The 19025-nt window shown below is 34.0% G+C and overlaps 1 protein-coding gene across 1 annotated transcript in view; it reads left to right on the top strand.

The window, feature by feature from the left end:
• The first annotated feature begins 1078 nt into the window (after positions 1-1078).
• Positions 1079-19025, top strand: part of LOC145258134 (uncharacterized) — a 306677-nt gene continuing 288730 nt past the window's right edge. Inside the window, exon 1 of the mRNA XM_080115878.1 lies at positions 1079-2869. Within this exon, the coding sequence (XP_079972004.1) occupies positions 1439-2869 (1431 nt within the window). The 5' untranslated portion in view covers positions 1079-1438. The remainder of the gene's footprint in view (positions 2870-19025) is intronic.

Raw genomic sequence — 19025 nt, forward strand, 5'->3', positions numbered from 1 at the left:
GGTGGTTGACTACTTCTCTATTTAATATGGATTCCAGCAGCTTACTCATGACACACAGGAGACTTATTGGTCTGTACTGAGAGGGAGATGACTTATCACCAGAATTTTTACATACGGGGCATACTGATGAGGTTTTACAAGGTGTTGGAAAGCACTTCTCCTTAAGGGAACGCTTAAACAGTTTTGTAAGTATGGGGGGCAAGTTCTGGTTGAAGCTTTTTCAACACTATAATTGGAATGCCGTCAAGGCCAGTTGCTTTACTGGAATCAAGGTTCTTGATTAGCTTGGTAACCTCACGCACAGATATTTGTATTTATTTTAATGGAATGTGCTCTGATGAACTCATAGCACTTGTATCCTCTCGACGTACATACCCCTCCCCCCGACTCTGTCGACAAGTAGCAAAATCCCACCTCTTCACCGTAGATATCCCTAGATGCCGATAAGCCTTCTACCCTAATAGTTTTTTCCCTCGGACTCCTGGACTTTGGAATTCTCTCTCTGTTTCCTGCTTCCCTAACTGTACTAAACTGCAGAAATTTAAATGTAATGTGAACAGACATCTTGCTGCTCAACTCCTCACAGTTTCATGGTTTCCCTAAACGTTTAAGTTGCAATATGCCTTGTTTGGAAGTGTAAAAAAAAAAAAAAAATATTAAGTAAGGTAAGAAGAATTTCAGTGCTTATACAGAGAAGGTACCGTGTTGAAACGATATTATTATTTAGAAAACCATTCTTAACATGGGGAGGGGGAGGATATTTTGTATTACTTTCGCCCAACAATTTTTAATAAATAAAATATTGTAAAACTTGAAAATACTATTTAAAAAAAAAAAAGCACGGTAAGTACCAGAATTTTATTTTTATTGATTTCAAAAAGACTGGACTAAAATCTCAGACGGAATGGTTGTGGGAAGTGTAAGCTAGGAAGACGTGGGGGGGGGGGGATGAAGGACTTGAAGACACGTGCACAAAGTGTACTATGCTTTCCAGCCGGACCAACAAGTGATTGTTTTTTTTTCTCTATTATCAGCAGCAGCCATCGCGCAGGTGAGAACGAGGCTGCGTCCCCCTCCCACCACCTTCTCACTAGAAACCACCGACCCAACATGGCAGTCGGCTGCCACCGACAAGTAACTCCTTCCTTTCAGTATCGTGCTTGCACCGAGCACCGACCGTCACCGTGGCCCGAAACCGACCAGTTCGCGACACCGACGTCTACGCTACCCAGTGCCACCACGATTACTGCCACAGCGGCAAGTACAACGCCAATCTTCTTAAAACTAACAACAGACCCGACGAAAATATCAACAAGAAACCTAGAGAAAACAATAGCAACAACGCTACGACGACCACGACTACGAAAATTTCCGAGAATTATCGCTTCCATTCGCTCCCCTGTTTCTTTTCCTATGAATTTAACGAGAGTGGTTTAACATGTCCTCATCTGTTGGGACTATTCCTGGTGGCAGGCAAAGGGCCGCCTCCGATGGAGACGTCATCGATGAAGATGACGACGAAGCATTGGCTGATGATGGTCGTGTTTTTAATTACCAACCACCGCCACAACAACAACAGTTAAGTCCTTCTCACAGGAAGGTCAACCAAAGTTTGTTACTTCCTTCAGGTAGCCACAGCGATTCGAACCACTACAGTCTTAAAGCGGGTACTATTGGCCCAAGTTATACTTCGTCTCACCATTCTGACCGTCACAAAATCTGCCCGAATGGTAGCAACACTATCCCAAACAGCAGTAGTAATAATAGTTCGAACAGCACCACAAATAACAATACTATTAAAAAACATGTCGATGTCTCTTCATCGTCTTCGGTTGTTGGCGGTAATAATAGCAAGAAGAAAAATCGTAAAACGTCTTTCAAGAACGTGAAGAACTTCGTAAGTCGAGTTGTAATGCGACAATCGTCGATCGCGTCTTCGAATAATTGTAATAATGACAGTCGAGGGAATAAACGACTGCCTACGAATAACAATAATAATAACAATCATAACAATTATAATATTAACACAGGTGCTAGTGCTTCAACTTCAGGTGGACAGACTTCTTCAGGGACGATAGGTATAACCAGAACGAGAACCACAAACAATAACGCATCAATTTCTGTCGAAGATGGCTATACTGTCGTTAACAATGGAGGTACGACTAGTACAAGCTCATCTTTACCTACCTGCAGCCAGTCCCTAGTTACTACGCCTATGAATGCGATGTCACTAGGGGGTAGTAGTTGTAGTATTAGTAATAACACAACAGTTGTGCCTGTGACCATCTCCGTGACAGGTGGTGGAATGAAGGGAAAGGACTTTTACAGCAACCACTGCGAGTCTACAAGCCGTCCTCTGCTAACGAAAAACAATAACACTATCCCTAGTAATGGCTTCAGCCGGAACAGCAATAATACCAGCAATAATAACACTCTATATAATAGTGGGAACCATCTTCATCACTTGTCTGTCTGGGGGGACAGGACTCCTGGCACGACGGGACTACACAACCATGGCAACACATGTTTCATGAATGCCGTGTTACAGTGTCTTAGTAACGCAGGATTTCTGTCTGGTTACTTCGTCACAGGACGTTACAAAGATGCCCTGCAGAACAATAAGAACCATGTCAAAAAGTCGGGGACCAAAGGAGAGGTTACCGACCAGTTAGGGACCTTGTTACGGAGTATCTGGTCGGGTAAGTACAACGCGGATATTTCCAGTGAGTTCAAGTCTGTGGCTGGCAAATATAACCCCCAATATAAGGGGTCGGACCAACACGACGCCCAAGAGTTTTTACTCTGGCTGTTGGATAGGGTACACGAGGATCTTTATTCACCTGGGAAGAAAAATAAGTCGTCGAAACAAGTAAGTACGAAACTGTTTTCCATTTTTCTCCCGTTTTCCACGATGTTTGTTTAGGTGCTTATTCAAATTGGCACTTATTGCGGCAATTAAAAGTAAAAAATAAATCAATAAATAAAAAAAAAAATGAAGAAAAGTACGTACTAACGAAAATGTCATATTCCAAAAATTATGTAATTTGATCAAATAGTTTGTTTTCTTGGTACTAGTGCAGTACTGCAGTACTGCAGTAGTACACTTATTGATCCGCGCTGAAATAATAACGTTATTTAAAAAGCCATTCTTAACATGGGGAGGGGAGAGTGTTTTGTCCTTATCCTACACTTTAACCTTACAATTGAATAAAAAAACAAAACTTTAATTGAACTTGGAAATACGATTTAAAAAAAATAGCGCGGATCAGTAAGTGCACTAGCACCTTTTTCTTTAACTAGAAAATCAAATTTTACGACCTAGCGAATCGTAGTGTTTTCGTCAGGCATCATGAAATCTGATGAAATAAATAAAAGGGAGACAACTGAAATCGAAGTGTCGAAGTAAAAAAAAAAAAAAATCGTTATGTTCAATACAGTTTAGTAGTAAAATCGCTAAAAATCGTAAATTTTTATTTTCTTGAAAAAAAAAAAAAAAAAAAACCCTACTTAATCGATGTACGTAACTATTGGGGTACTCGACTGAACCGTCTAAGTACCATTGGCGGATTGGAATATGACATCTGGTTTCTGTGACGAGTACATACTCATTAAAAAAAAGATGTACATTTGTACATACTCATAGTTTTTTATTTGTCACCATGAGTGCCAATTTGAATAAGCACCTTTGTTTTTAAAGTCAGTTTTTATAATACCCAACTAAACAAAAAGAGTGAAAATAAATATACAACAAATAAATTTTACCAAACGCAAGATAAGTTACTCTTCTTCCACCTACATAAATAACTTTTTTATGTTAACTTATTTTAAAGCGTTCATTTATGTTTTAAAAATAGTGTCAAGTCTATTCAACGAAAAAATGGCGGTCTCGTTACGTTCAATAATCGCTCAAAATCGAAAATTAAACAAGATACTGATAGATCGGTGCATCGATTGCTGACATTTATTGGGCAAGTTTTTCATCAATATTTTTAATTTTCTATTTTTGATCGATATTGATGTAACGATACTGACATTTTTTTTTCGTTCTAAGGCAAACTTGGCAATGATTTTCTTTCAAAATAAATGTATTAAAATAAGTTAAAACACACAAATCTTATCCAGGTAGGTAGAAGACTCTTCTAAGAAGAGTAACCCCTCTTTCCTTTGGCAATATTTATTTGTTCATTTATTTTTTTTAACCCCTGTTTTGGTTTGTTGATTAATGTAAAAAAAGAAAAAGCCCCCCCCCCCGTTTTTTCTTTTTAATTCATTTACTGCAGTAAGTAAATCCGAATATGCCAAGAATGTAACTTGTTTTAAAAAATATTGACTGATTTTGTTCAATAGAGATAATTTCAACCATCGAATTAGAGTGAAATTGATTTTTTGGCGTAAAACAACTTTTTCTTTTTAATTTAAAATCAGTTTTACTAAAATAATGAATAAAATAAAAACATCAAGTGTTATGCAGTATGCACTTATTGTATTGTGCTGAAATGATAACATTAATTATTCAGAAAGCCATTCTTAACATGGGAAGAATGTTTGGTATTATTATACAAACACCGTGACAGGGTTAGGGTTAGGGGTTAGGGTTAATTCGCTGTCACGGTGTTTGTATAAATTTACCGAATGTTTTGCAATTATTCTGTCCTCCAGATATCGTAAAACTTGAATTCAACTTTAAAATTTTATTAAAAAAATTTTAGCACGGTAAAATAAATAAGCTTTTATCGAGGTATAGCAAGTTTCATCATGCGCGGGAACTGTCGAAATGAAATATCGACCAAAAAAATATAGTCGCCATCTTTATATACAAAAGGTTAGCTAAGTAAGAACGATAACTCTAGTTTATAACTTTGTCCTTTAATTACAAATTCGTGAATTATTTTTTGGTAGAGGGTGTCTCTAAAAATAATAACACTTTTTTTTTTTTTTTGTTAGACTGATAATTTTTCAACTCCTCAAAATAGTTAAACAATATTCTGTTTGTAATATTTCCCCCGTTTTTTTTTTTCCAATGGACCCCCCTCCCCCCAAAAAACCCTGAATTCAAGTTATGCCCCTTTTAACATCGTTCTCAACCTGTTAATAAAGATGGCGATTATTTTTCCGGCCAGCCTTTCATTTCGGCGTCGATATTTATTTTTATTAAAAATATAAATACAGGAAAATTCGCCCTAACTTATTAATTTTTTTTTTTTTGCCATGACATAGTTGAAGTAAATATGAGTTATTTATATATAATATACTATAATCTATTTCACTTTAAATAATTTACATGACTGAAATGGGAATTAACCCATTTTTAGATTATTTTTTTTAACAAAACGAATATAACCTACTTTGGTCAATGTGTACTGTACTACTGGTTATCCAACCTGTAAAGGGTGTTTATTCCGGATACTCATGCAGAGAGTGATCCGTGCTGAAATAATAACGTTATTATTTAAAAAGCCATTCTTAACATGAGGGGAGGGTGTTTTGTACCTATTCTGTACTTTGACCTTACAATTGAATAAAAAAAAACCCATAAAACTTTAATTAAACGTGGAAATACGATTTAAAAAAATAGCGCGGATCACTCTCTGCATTAGCACCTTATTCCGAAAGCCGTTTTTAACCTGGAGAGGTTGGGATGTTTATTCCAAAAAGCCGTTCTTCTCCCAACCTCCCATGTTAAGAACAGCTTTCCGAATAAACACCCTTTGCAGGTTAGACAACCAGTGCACATTGACCCCTAATTTTGCTTATCTAAAAGAATATAATTTTTTCAAGATTAAGAAAAAAAAGTTAGTTTTCTGTTTAACAAAAGTTAAAAAAGATTACCCACCTGCCATATAAGATTTTATTTTTATTTATTTATGGTTTCACTGGAAATGTTTTAACGCATTATTAGTTTTTAATCGCTACATTTTCGCTAAACTTGTTTATGGAGAGAAATCCTCCTGTTGTTTAATGTTTATTTTTTTTACTTTGCCCGTAAGCCCCCCCCCCCTCCGGTATTTATCTCCCACCTGCAACAGATTCGTTATCGTTCCACACACTCGTATCCTTTATCAGACAATGAGATAAGTAGTTAGCCTGCGTCAGCTACTGACCCCTTTTCCCCTAAAAATAAAAAAATGAATAAAAAGAACATAAGCAAACATATTTTTTGTTTGTTAATGTTTTAATACTTTATTTATTTATTTTGCAATATTTTTCTAACAATGTTTCTTTTGTTTCTAACAATTTTTAAGGCATTATCAAAACTTTAAATATGTAGGTGTCAATTGACGACCATTTTTCTTGTTCTCAACGCTCGCCACTGTTTTTCGGTGTAAATAAACGTATTATAAAGTAAAACCATTAAACACCTTTCCATACAGATGTCGAAAATAGTAATATATCAAAAAATTACGAAAATTCATCGCGTAATTAATTATAAAAAATTAAGTAATTTTTACGGAAAATTCGGGGCAATTGCATTTTCCCTAGATATGAACACATTGAAGATTGCGAATACAAGGGACATACATCTCTTTTTTGACACTTTAATGGAGACCAACATAGGATACTTTTTTTCTTACTAAAAACGCAATAGCAGTTGTTCTACCCGATGAATTTTCATAACTTTTGGATATATTACTATTTTCGACTTAGCAAGTAAGTACTGTTGTTTTTGCTTAAACCCACATATTTAAAAAATCGATCTGTCGACTCTATCTTAACAAGCACCGAATTTCCTTGCTCACATACCCCTATTCCGAATTCCTGGCTGTGGATCACTCAGGATCAACAACCCCTTTTTGACAAAGATCAAAGCGTAGTATCTGTTCTTCAGATGCGGCACTTCCATTTTTCGTTCTCTTTCGGTGGAGGAGAAATCCTTCACGACTGAGACAATTTTTTTTATTTTTGTACCTTTTCTCCACGTTAAAAAACGACCCTGGTGTCTAACTCTGTCCCGTGGGGAGGCATTGTAAATAGGTACAATAAACGGGCATAATTAAAAGAAAAAAAAAAAAAAAAAAAAAAAAAAACTGTCGCCTAAATCTTTTGTTACTTTGTGCACTTATTGTACTGTGCTGAAATAAGAGCATTATTTAGAAAACCATTCTTAACATGGGGATGGTATTTGGTATTTGCAGCCGGGTAGACCAACTGAACTATTTGTAACTATTCTGTGCGTTTCCTACCAAATAAGATATTGTAAAACTTGAATTTAACTTGAAAATACTATTTTAAAAAATAGCATGGCACAATCATTTTCAAAGAAAATTTGCTAGAATAATTAAAAATTTTGGGTACTACTACAGTTTATCGCCGAAAATGGAGACGCCATTATTTTTCGGGCACCTGTCGTCAAAATAAGAGAGAAATCAGTATTGTAAACTATGACCGGAGGATGAAATAAATAACAAAAATTAAACTAGATAATGAAAGAATTAATTACTACGATGGGCCCCAGCGGCACGTATACTACGCTGGGGCCCATCGTAGTATACACACTTTTCACCTCCTCATATTACGAACGCCTTTCGGAATAAACACCCCCTCCCACCTCGAAAGCCGTTCTTAACATGGGGAGGTTGGAGATGTTTATACTACGCCGAGGCAAGGCACGTAGTAATTAGTTCTTTCCGGAAGTCATTATTATCTACTTACATTTTTTTTTTTTTTCGGCCATAAATACTGATTTCTCCCTCTGATTCTGATGACAGGTGGCCGAAAAGTAATGGCGTCTCCATTTTCGTCGATAAACTGTAATAGTACCAAATTTGGTAAAAGGATTCAATTATTAGATTGAATATTCTATCCCTATTTTTTTTTTTTTTTATTATTCAATTGTAAGGTTAAAGTATAGAATAGGTACAAAACAACCTCCCCTCCCCATGTTAAGAATGGCTTTTTAAATAATGTTATTTCAGCACGGATCAATAAGTGCACTGCACCACTGCAGGCACTGCACTAGTACCCATTTTTGTAAATTTTAATAAAAACATGGTTAATTCCATTAATGACATTTTAAGTGAAAACTGTCTTTACTTTTAAACAACTTAGTTTTACTTAATCCACGTTTTATTTATATAAAAAAAAATCATCGTACACATCGAAATGAAAACCATAGTCACCATCTTTATAAATAAGTCAAAAGCGGCTATGCAAGGAAGGTCAACGACTCGCGTTCCTAATTTTCTGGTTCAAGAACCACTAAGTTTTGAACTTGGGTGCATTTACAGAATTTGAATTGAACATGAACCAAATCAACTTTTGCCAAATTAAACCTAAAATTTAGGTAAGAGGGTAAAAAAATAAGTTGGGTTCAAAATCTGTAGAAGTGGCAAAACTCTTGGATAGCCTCTTTATGTACTTGTTTATAAAACTGACTATATTTTCTGGATTAATTTTCTATTTCGGCGTTTGCCGTTTCATGAAACGTGCTCTCTCTGGCTTGGTGCTTCCTTAGTTACATTTTTTTTTCTTTACTAGAAAATGATTTAAGTAAATTATTAGTCATTTCACGCATAACATGTTAGGCAAATGTGTATTTCAGCAGCGTAAATTATTTCACGGACAAAATTTATAAAAAATCTTTTTAAATTTTTATATAAAACACATTATTAGAAAACCCTAAGGCTGAAAACCCGAAAAAAAATAAATTTACTATTTTTTTCAACATTTTTTATTAGACAAAATGTACAACAATCACGGTCTAATGATGTGTTAAAATTAATAACTTTTATAAATTTTTGTCCGTCAAATAATTTACGCCGCTGAAATACACATTTGCCCCATGTTACTTGGGCGTCTATACATGCGGGTGGTTTCGCCTTTTTCCTCCTATGTTTTTTTTTTTTTTTTAAGTCAACGATCCTGCAGAATCTTACACCCTCTCCCACCTTCTATTTTTTTTATTTTCGTATTTGTTTCAATTTTTTTCAGCGGATTATTATCAAATGAACAGTAGTCTCAGATTATCAAATAAAAAGAAAAAAAAAAAAATCAATATTTAAATATTTGTAGGAGATAATCAATTTCTAATGCAATGGTTTAGTAAATCGATCACAACCATTCAACACTTTTTAGGCCAAATTTCGCGAATTTAGCTTTATTTTTTATTAATTTAGCCGTTTTTAAAAGGTCACTAAAAATAATAATAAAAAAAGGCTAAATTTGGCCTAAAAAGTTGAATGGTTTTAAAATAAGTGATCGATTTGCTTGAACGGTGAAGTAGAAACAGAGCATTCCCTACAAAAATATATATTTTTCATTTCATTTGATAATCTAGTAGTCTATTCAATAATAATCCACTAAAAACATCTTAAAAATAAAAGGAGGGGGCAAGATTCTTCAAGTGCGCCAAAAAGTCTATTTAAAAATAAATCTCATTTGCTCCACAACCGTTTATTGTCTGCTGACAATGAACAAGATCTGAAAAACATTAAAATACAATAGTTAATCATGGTATTCTTATTTCACTCTAAATAATTTACGTGACTGAAATAGTTTTGCATGATTTTAGCTTTTACATTTGTAAAATCGGTCATGCTAACATTTGATTCTGTTCTATTTTTAGAACAAATGAGTTGTTGTTCAGAATTTGACCTAAATAAAAAAAAGTCTTTATTGGCGTTCGTATCCGTCATGGAATAAAATATGCCATATTCCAAAAATTATGGAAATTGATCCAGTACTTTATTTTATATATCACATGACTAATGTTGATCTCGGTAGTTCTAATTGAGTTGTTTCCCTTTATTCAAAACATGGCGGAGCAAAACAAACTCGGCTTACTCATATTTATTTTAGAAAAAATCTACTTGACATATCGTGATTTTTTTTTTCTTTACTTGAGGGGTAAACACTTATCAAGGCCCGAAAACCACTCAAGGATAAGGGTTAATGAATGTAATAAATGTAATGTTTTACTGTATTTAAAAAAAATAATGTTGAATTCTGGACATGCACCCAAATGAGACTCAACTTTACTTTTGAACGAGAAAACACTTTCTATCAGTCAATTAAAAGCCGTCAAAATCACTTTCCAATACTGACGACGACAACAATCGACAGCTTCAGCTTCAGTTTATTTAAATATAAAAAATGAAAAGAATGTGCAAATATTGCCAATATTTAAACATTAGACATTGATTTTTAAGTTTTTAAGTTTAGAAAGCAATTTTGGCATGAACTAAAAGTGCGTTTTTTTTTAGTTTTTATTATTATTAAAAAAAAAACTAATCTAACTCGTCAAACGTGAAAATTATATAACTGTTATAATTTAGTATTTTTACAAGAGTACCCAGCGTAGTACAAACACTCCAATCTCAAGTTAAAAACGGCTTTCGGAATAAACCCCTCCAACCTCGAAAGCTGTGCTTAACATGAGGAGGTTGGGAATGTTTATACTATGCTGGTTCGAAAAGCTTAAAATATATATACTTTTTAAGATTAGTCCAATGTTGAACGTAATTGGACTTGAAAATCAATTGCGTATTGTGTAAAAAAACAACAACCAAAAACAACAACAAAAAAAACTTATCAGCTTATTACCAACATGGCGACACGATCGATACAAAAATGGGGTTTGTTTTACTGTACACATAGATTCGAAAAAGTTGTCACAAAACAAATATATAACAAATAAATGTTATCAAAGGCAAGATAAGTTACTTTTCTACTTAACTGGATATGTTTTTAGTGTTTTTATTTAATGTAACATGCTTATTCAGCTCGAAAAACAGTGTTTACCGATGTATTGGAAAATTTTAAATGGCAGCCGACTCTCTCTTTGAGGCGGTAAGTTTGGGAAAATGAGTTATAAATTAAAAAAACAGACAAAATACTGTTAGAAACTCACTCAATATATGTTACCGTGACATAGGCTGACATATATTCGCCGGGTTTTTAACAGTATTTTGACTGGTTTTTTATTTATAACCCCTTTTCCCAAACTTACCATCTCCGAGAGAGAGAGAGTCGGCCGCCATTTTGAATTTTCCAATACATCGGTAAAAATTGTATGTTTTTCGAGCTGAATAAACACGTTACATTAAATATAAACACTAAAAACATATCCAGTTGGGTAGAAAAGTAACTAATCTTGCCTTTGATGACATTTATTTGTTCTGTGACAACTTTTTCGAATCTGTGTATAGTAAAACAAACCCCAAAAATGAATTGGTAACAATGTGTAATGCAAAGTAAAGTCTTTTAATTATTTATAAAAAATAATGTAATTAAACAAATAAAGCGTTTACACAAATATTTGTTTCATAATATTCCGACATTTAGCAGGTGACAACAAAACGGAAAAGTGGTCAAAAACAAATATATAACAAATGTCACCAAAGGCATTGTACCTACCTGGATAAGTGATTTTAAAGCGTTTATTTACTTTAAAATACAATAAATAGCAAATTTTAAGTTAGAATAAAAAAAAAAAAAGTGACATGATACACGGTCATCTTTGGAGTCTTGATAATCGCTGAAACATCGAAAATTAAAACTAAATACTCGTAGAAACCCAATCAAATGTCACGACATTGTGGAGAAAATCCAGATCCTCTCAAAAAAAAAAAGGGGGGGGGTTACACTGGATTCCTCCACTGACTGAGAACAAAAAAGATGAAATGTAAAACTATACTTTGCTTCTAGCTAAAATAGCCACAAAATAATTCATTATTGCTAACTAACTTGTTTCCAAGTAAACCGAAATGCATTTAGATGGATTTGATTTCATAATTAAACTTACAGCGTTAATGTTTGGTTATTTCACGAGGCAAATTGTTATAAAAACTACTTTGGTTTAGACATTGTTGTTTTAATGGCAGTTATCTTAAAGCTGAGAAGTTCAAAAAGATTAAAAAGTCACGTATAGACGAAAAACACACATACACAGCTATACGAGAAGTAGTCATAATTCTATTCATATGGATTGTTTTTAATGACGCACCCCTCTTCAATTTACAAGACTTTTTTCCCTGTTTCTTCTCAGTCGGTTCCATTTCCATGGCAACGAAATCAAACGATATAGTGATGTTGAGGATGAGACTAAAGGTTAGATGCAGATGAGGGGCCTTTATCAATCTAGACATTAAACATTGTAATTGATGGATTTCCGAAACGTCTTAAAAACATGAACTGATTTGTTCAAATATTTCGCCCATTCTCTTGTTTTTCTACCAACTCTGTTAATAAAGTACTTCTTTCGAAGTACACTTTTTGAAAATTAAACCCACCAGATTTTTTCAGAAACAAATTGGTCATTTTAATCTTTTGTTAATATTTAATAGTTTATTTTTGTACCAGCGATCCTCTTTTGCAATGTGTTCTGCCGTCCTGAACGTGCTGCCTCAGAACTGTGAAAAAAACATGGATCACTGTCACATTTTTGGAGTTGTGCATTGTCTAACTATCCTATTATTATTATTAGTATTATTATTATTATTAGTATTATTATTAGTGATATTCCTAAGTTTTATGCCTTCCCTAATTAGATAGGTAACCTCTGTATATTGCTAACGGTTTTTATAACCATAACTTAAAAAAAAAATGTTTTTAATTACATTGAAATTTGAATTGAATTTGGAAGCATTTGAACTGTCGAATAGAAAATCTCTCTCTCTTTTCCAGAAATTTCTTATATTTGAAATTTTGGAAGTTACAAACATTTTTTTAGCAATATTCACCGGACATTGCCCATCTGGAGGTATGGTGCTAATCAGAAATAATTTCAAATAATTTTTTTTTTTTTTAAATTTTGCCTTGAAAAAAATAAGTTAATAACATTTCCAATATAAGGCCAAACTGTTAGCGCAGTGGTGTTTACTTAAAAAAAACAAAAAAACTGGTTGATACTGTGTTTCTTAAAGAAATCTGTGAAGCATGTCGTTTCTGCATTAAATAATTAAAATAAAAGGTTGATTTTAATTTAAAATAAAACAACCTTTTATATACGAAGTTAAAAGTATTCAGAAGATAAAACCTATGAATTAAAACGAGATTATTAAGAGTGCTCAATAAAAAAACATATTTTTATTTATATAGACAAATATTACATAGTCACTACACTGAACATGCTAATGTTTCGGACAAATTGGTTTGCAAGAAACCAAAAGCCGCTCATCAGGCGACGTAAAAAGTTTATTTGCCACCAAAGGCATCCAATTAAAAAAATCTAAAAGTTTTTGAAGCAGATGCCTTTGGTCACAAATAAACTTTTTTACGTCGCCTGACGAGTGACTTTTGGTTTCTTGCAAACCAATTTGTTCGAAACAATCGCTACACTAAACATTCTAATATGTAATATTTGTCTATAGAAATAAAATATGTTAAAATTATGCAAATTATGATTTACAAATATTGTTCCTAATACAAGATAAAGTGAATTATTTTCTTATTCCATGGAGTTTAGCAAAAGAATTTGATATAACACTAGCAAGCTGCCCGGCGTTGCTCGATCGTAAAATATGCATAAATATTACATTTTCATCAATGCAGAATTTTTATTTATTATAAACAGAAATATCTTAAGTATTAAACGTAAAGTTAAATTCCTTTTTTAAAAAAAAAAAAAAATTAAGAAAAAAAACGGAATGAAACTGAGACATGTGCATGTGAGTATTATATCTTTTCTAAACACTTCTCTTCTTATAAGTAAAAAAAAAAAAAAAAAAATACTCTAGCTGAGATCGAAACCAAAACCTAAAGACTGAGTAAAGTATAAGGTATGAGATTTCATGCTTTGCGGGCTGTTGGAAAACTGCTTCTGTGGTACCAGTATTCAAGAATTCTGGCAAAAGAACTGACCCATCAAATTATCGCCCCATTAGCCTCCTCCCACTTTTCACCAAAATATTTGAGACCATAATTAACCATGCTCTAGTCCAGCACCTTACACATGCTAAACTTCTGACTGACAAACAATATGGATTTAGACAAGCCTGTTCCACAGCAGACATCTCTGAACGTATATACTATTCACTGGAAAAAGCGGTGGAGGGCAGAGCAGTAGCTCTAGATATATCTAAGGCTTTTGACAGGGTATGGCATGAGGGTCTACTCAGGGAAATCAGATCATACGGTATCACTGGTAGAATACTTAACATAATTAAATTCTTCTTAGATAAGAGAAAAATCCAGGTTGTCTTCGACGGTCGTACATCTAAACAGTGTGATATAAATGCGGGAGTGCCTCAGGGGTCTATCCTTGGACCTCTATTGTTCCTGAATGACCTCCCCGACAAAACTGCCTCTGAGATGGGTATATATACTGATGACACCACACTCTATGACAGGAAAACAAATGAACACATAACTAAAGAAATGGCAAAAACACTAGAGGATGACCTCCAATCTAGTGGAATGGTGACAAAAATGGATGGTCACATTCATTGCCGCCAAGACTAAACTGGTTTCCTTAAATAATTACAAGAAACCCTCTCTGCCACCAATAGCAATGGCCAGTGACTCCCTGTCTGAGAGTACATCTTTTAAACTGCTTGGCCTAACGTTCACAGGAAACATGAGTTGAAACAATTATATTGAAAACATTGCCAAGGCCGCTGCGAAGAAGGTAGGCTTCTCTACTATGCTAGAAAACTACTGACACCTAAAAGTATCCTGTACCTCTATAAGGTCACCATTCGCCCATGTATGGAGTATTGCTGTCACATTTGGGCTGGTGCATCTGCTTCTAGTCTCTCGCTCCTAGACAAGGTTCAAAAGAGTCGCCAATCTGATAGGCCCTGAACTGGCATCTAAGCTTCAGCCTCTGCCTCATCGACGAAACGTTGCGTCCCTCTGCCTGTTCTACAAGTATTTTAATGGTGAATGCTCTGACGAACTACAAGCACTTGTGCCCCCACGATGCAGACACCCTCGACAAACCCGACAGGCAGCTAAATCCCACCCCCACAGAGATCCCTAGATGTAAAAGATCTTTCTACTCCAGTAGTTTCTTCCCCAGAACCGCTAGACTCTAGAATTCCATTCCAGGTCCCTGCTTCCCCAACTGTACTGACATGCAGAAGTTCAAGTGTAATGTGAACCAACATCTTGCTGCCCAAATCCCAACATAGTGCCCCAGTAGTTGCTGCCCTGATAGTAGCCCCCTACACCACAGTGGTAATGTGCCTTGTTTGGGGTGAAAATGTAAAAAAAAACATTAGACCAACTTAACATGATTTTTAAAATGTGTTTTCAAATCAACTTTTATTTAACCTAAGGAAGCAGTCATGTTTCACAACTGCGCATGAGCAGTCATGAAGCAGTTGAAAACAAAAAATCTTATCACCTCTGTATACCAATTTTTCAATTTTGACCCCTTAGCAGCCCTTTTGTTCGGATGAAAACCGATTAAAATGTTTTCTACACATTTGAATACTCTATATCCCAAATTTCAAGTCTATAGATAAAAAATTGATTGAGTATATAGGTTGAGAAGTGTCTTCACATATGCGCCGATTCTCACTTTTCTAGATATACTAGATTGCTGATTAGTGTAAAAACTGTAAGCTTCAAATTCTGAAAGAAAGTCATGTTTGAAAGATTATATAGAAAATACATATGTACGAAACGGATATTTAAATTGATGTCCAAGTATGAAGATGTAGTTGGACAATAATAAAATTTGATCAATGGTTGAAAAATTGGTGAAATTTGTAAACCCATTGCTGGGATGTACATTTCTAGACTTGGAATAAGAATTTTCCGATTGTATAGATTTATAGTTCTTTGAACGATTAGATTGAAAGTTCTGCTACGGAAACTGCAAGTGTCAGTATTATAGGTTGGAAAGGATTTATTGAAATGTGTTGAATTTTAGAAGATAAATGTAGATTTAAAAATTTTTTTATAAAATTTAAGCTGAAAATTTTTAGTTTGTCATATATATGACGAGGTGTCTTGTTTTACACAAATGTGTATTGATGTTCATATTAAAACCCCTTTTTTTCTATTTATTTAAAAAGAAAATACAACTTATATATTGGTCGTGGATTGCATTCATTTGTAAAAGATCTAGCTAACTTGCATATTCTTTTAAACATTCATTTTAATTAATTCCCTTTTAGTTTTTTCGGTTTTCTTATGGGATGATCACCTTTAGTTAACTATTACGTGTAATTATATTCATGCAGATATTCTACATGATTTATACTTGCATAATATTTGCATAAAAAGTTTGATAAGCACAAAACTCTTTCCAGATATGTTTATGTATATATATTTTTGTTTAAAAAGTTTTGCCTACCACACTCCTCCGTCAGTTTTTGGTCTACAGATATGAAACTTCATTTATTTGAACCCATGCAAAACTTTATATTTGGGGTTTAGCTTGGGAAAATCGGTACAGAAGTGAAAATTAAAAAAAATGAAATTTGCCAAGTGAGTCGAACGACAGCATTACGAATATGCATGCATAATGTAATAGCTATTGGTTCATGGTTTAATTTTAGCTTTACAGCAAACATATCTTCATAGCTCAGTCATTAATGGCAAAGGAAAAAAAATAAACCGTAAGCTAAACGTTTTGGTTTTGATTCTTAGTTGTGACGCATGTCTTTTTTTTTTATTAACTTTTTAAATCATTAGTATATATTGGGTCGAATATAATAATAAATATCAAATCTGCATTAATCAAAATGTTATATTTAAGCATATTTTACATCCGGGCAATGCCGGGCGCCCTGCTAGTGTGTGTGTGTGTGTGTGTATATATATATATATATATATATAGATAGTCATCCACATACATTACTGTTTCGCTGTTTCACAGCTCATCAGTGCAGCTAGACAGGCAACTACCTCAAGCCAGGATTGAAACCCGACCGTTTGTACGAAAGTCAAGGCTCCTAACCACTACGCTATTGGTGGCTGCTGCGTGAGTCATGAGTTTAACGATACCGTTCACAATAAAAAAAAAAACACTAAAGTCAACCGAGATAAGAAATATATTAACCACTAACACAAAAATGAAATATCAAAATAATTGCTTACAAAGATTAGTAGTTGCAGAAAGTATATTTTCATATCTTAAAGAAGTTTCAGTATATTGAGAAAATGAACTTGAAAGTAATTTTTTTTTTCAAGTGTTCAATGCAAGGTAGAGCTTGATAAATATAAACATTTAAAATGGCCTACATAAATGCAATTATGTTTCAGTGCTATTTGTACTGCGTCAAGGCCAAAAGAATGTAAAGATCAAGCATAAGTAGTATTGAAACGTAATTGCATTTATTGTTGGCCGTTTTTAATGTTTATATAATGCGTGTGTGTGTGCGTGTGTGTGTGTGTCAATGAAGGAGGGTAGTTGGAAGGGGGTTCTGAATTTTTTGCAAGGGATAAAATCACTCATGCTGAACTCAAGAGAAGCCTTCGGAGGGGGAATGTGTCTGTTTTGCCCATTGAGTTGAAGAACTGGAAATGTGAGGCTTGTAATCGTGTGCTCCTCTCAAAAGCAGCTTACATTAACCATAAAAAAAACACATGCCACGAGCAAAGTGAGCAAAAAAACGGAGCCAGAAGTGAAACAAGTTTTAACGCACAACTTTGTCTGCCATATGTGTGGCAGACTGTGCCGCCTGAAAGGTCATCTTCGGGCTCACGGACGGGGTTTAGGTGTCGCTGAAGATAGATCTGATAACTATGATGAGATTGGTGAGGAGCATTGGGATTGCTAACGTCTGTAAAGACAATGTAATTAGTGTATGTATGTGTGTGTGTATATATATATATATATATATATATATATATATGCGTGCGTTTATTTAATGTTTGTGTGCATATGTATATAGGTAAAATCCATGGTTCAGGTGAAAAACCTTTAAAAGCTGTCGAACATTTGATCTAGTCCGTTGTAATGTGGAAAGATCAAAAGATCCCACTTTGGATGTTTATGACATTTAAGAGAACAACTTTAACCTAAGCAGCATTTAAAAAGGTCGTCATAGATGTATTTCTTTTATGTGTCCGTGAAATGAAGATCTGCACATACGTATATATTAGGTTGGTGCAAAAATGTTTTTTGACTTGAAGTGGAACGTCAAAAAACATTATTTTTGCACCAACCTTATATATATATATATATATATATATATATATATCCCCCAAACCTCTGGCCTTGATAGAAGGGAGACTAAAACTTGCTGCTATGGTTTCAAATGATCTGAAATAACAGCAAGAGGAGACTCGATTCCGAATAATTCCCATGTGTTATATCTCTCCTCTTTTGAAAAGAGGGTAGGATTATGAATATCTTCAGTATCAAATAATCCTTATACATTGTGAAATTTACTTTATGTATGAAAACCAAAGTGGGGAGATATAACATATGAGAAATATTTGGAGTCAAGTCTCCCCTTGCTGTTATTTCAGATTATTTGAAACCATAGCAGCAAGTTTTAGTCTCCCTTCCATCAAGGCCAGAGGTTTGGGGGATATATCAGATATTTTGTAATTCATATGCAAAACTAGGAAAGCAAATGACTATGATGGAAATATTTTATGGCTGTAAAAAAAGTGCCAAAAATAAATCTCTGGATGATTGATGATCCCCTTAGTGTGCGACCTTAAGGGCAAATGTCACATAGACCACTACACAACTCGGGTCATTATCTTTCCAATGAGCCTCCATTTGTTAAATTCTTATAAATAGTCGCTGAGATTTGGAACTTATAAAATTTTCAAAAATGCTGTGGGTATAATATATATATATATATATATATATATATATATATATACACACACACACACACACTGGTAGTCAAATTGAATATTGAAATGCTCATATCTTTGGTTTTATGGACTGAAACTACATGAAAATTTGCAGGCTTTTTCAAAATTATAATACTATTCTATGGTTAAAATTTTATGACAATTAGTAAAAAAGAATCTGTTTTCAAACCAATAAAATATGCCCAAATTTGCCTACATTTGTATATATATAGTGTCCTGGCAGCTAGATTCAGTTTTGCTGCTTTGGAATGAATTTTGCATAGGGTATTTTTTTTTTTTTTTTTTTTTTTGCTTTGTTGTCT

The sequence above is a fragment of the Euprymna scolopes genome, chromosome 33 (assembly GCF_053919585.1).
Source record: "Euprymna scolopes isolate OS-2025 chromosome 33, ASM5391958v1, whole genome shotgun sequence".
Taxonomy (NCBI): domain Eukaryota; kingdom Metazoa; phylum Mollusca; class Cephalopoda; order Sepiida; family Sepiolidae; genus Euprymna; species Euprymna scolopes.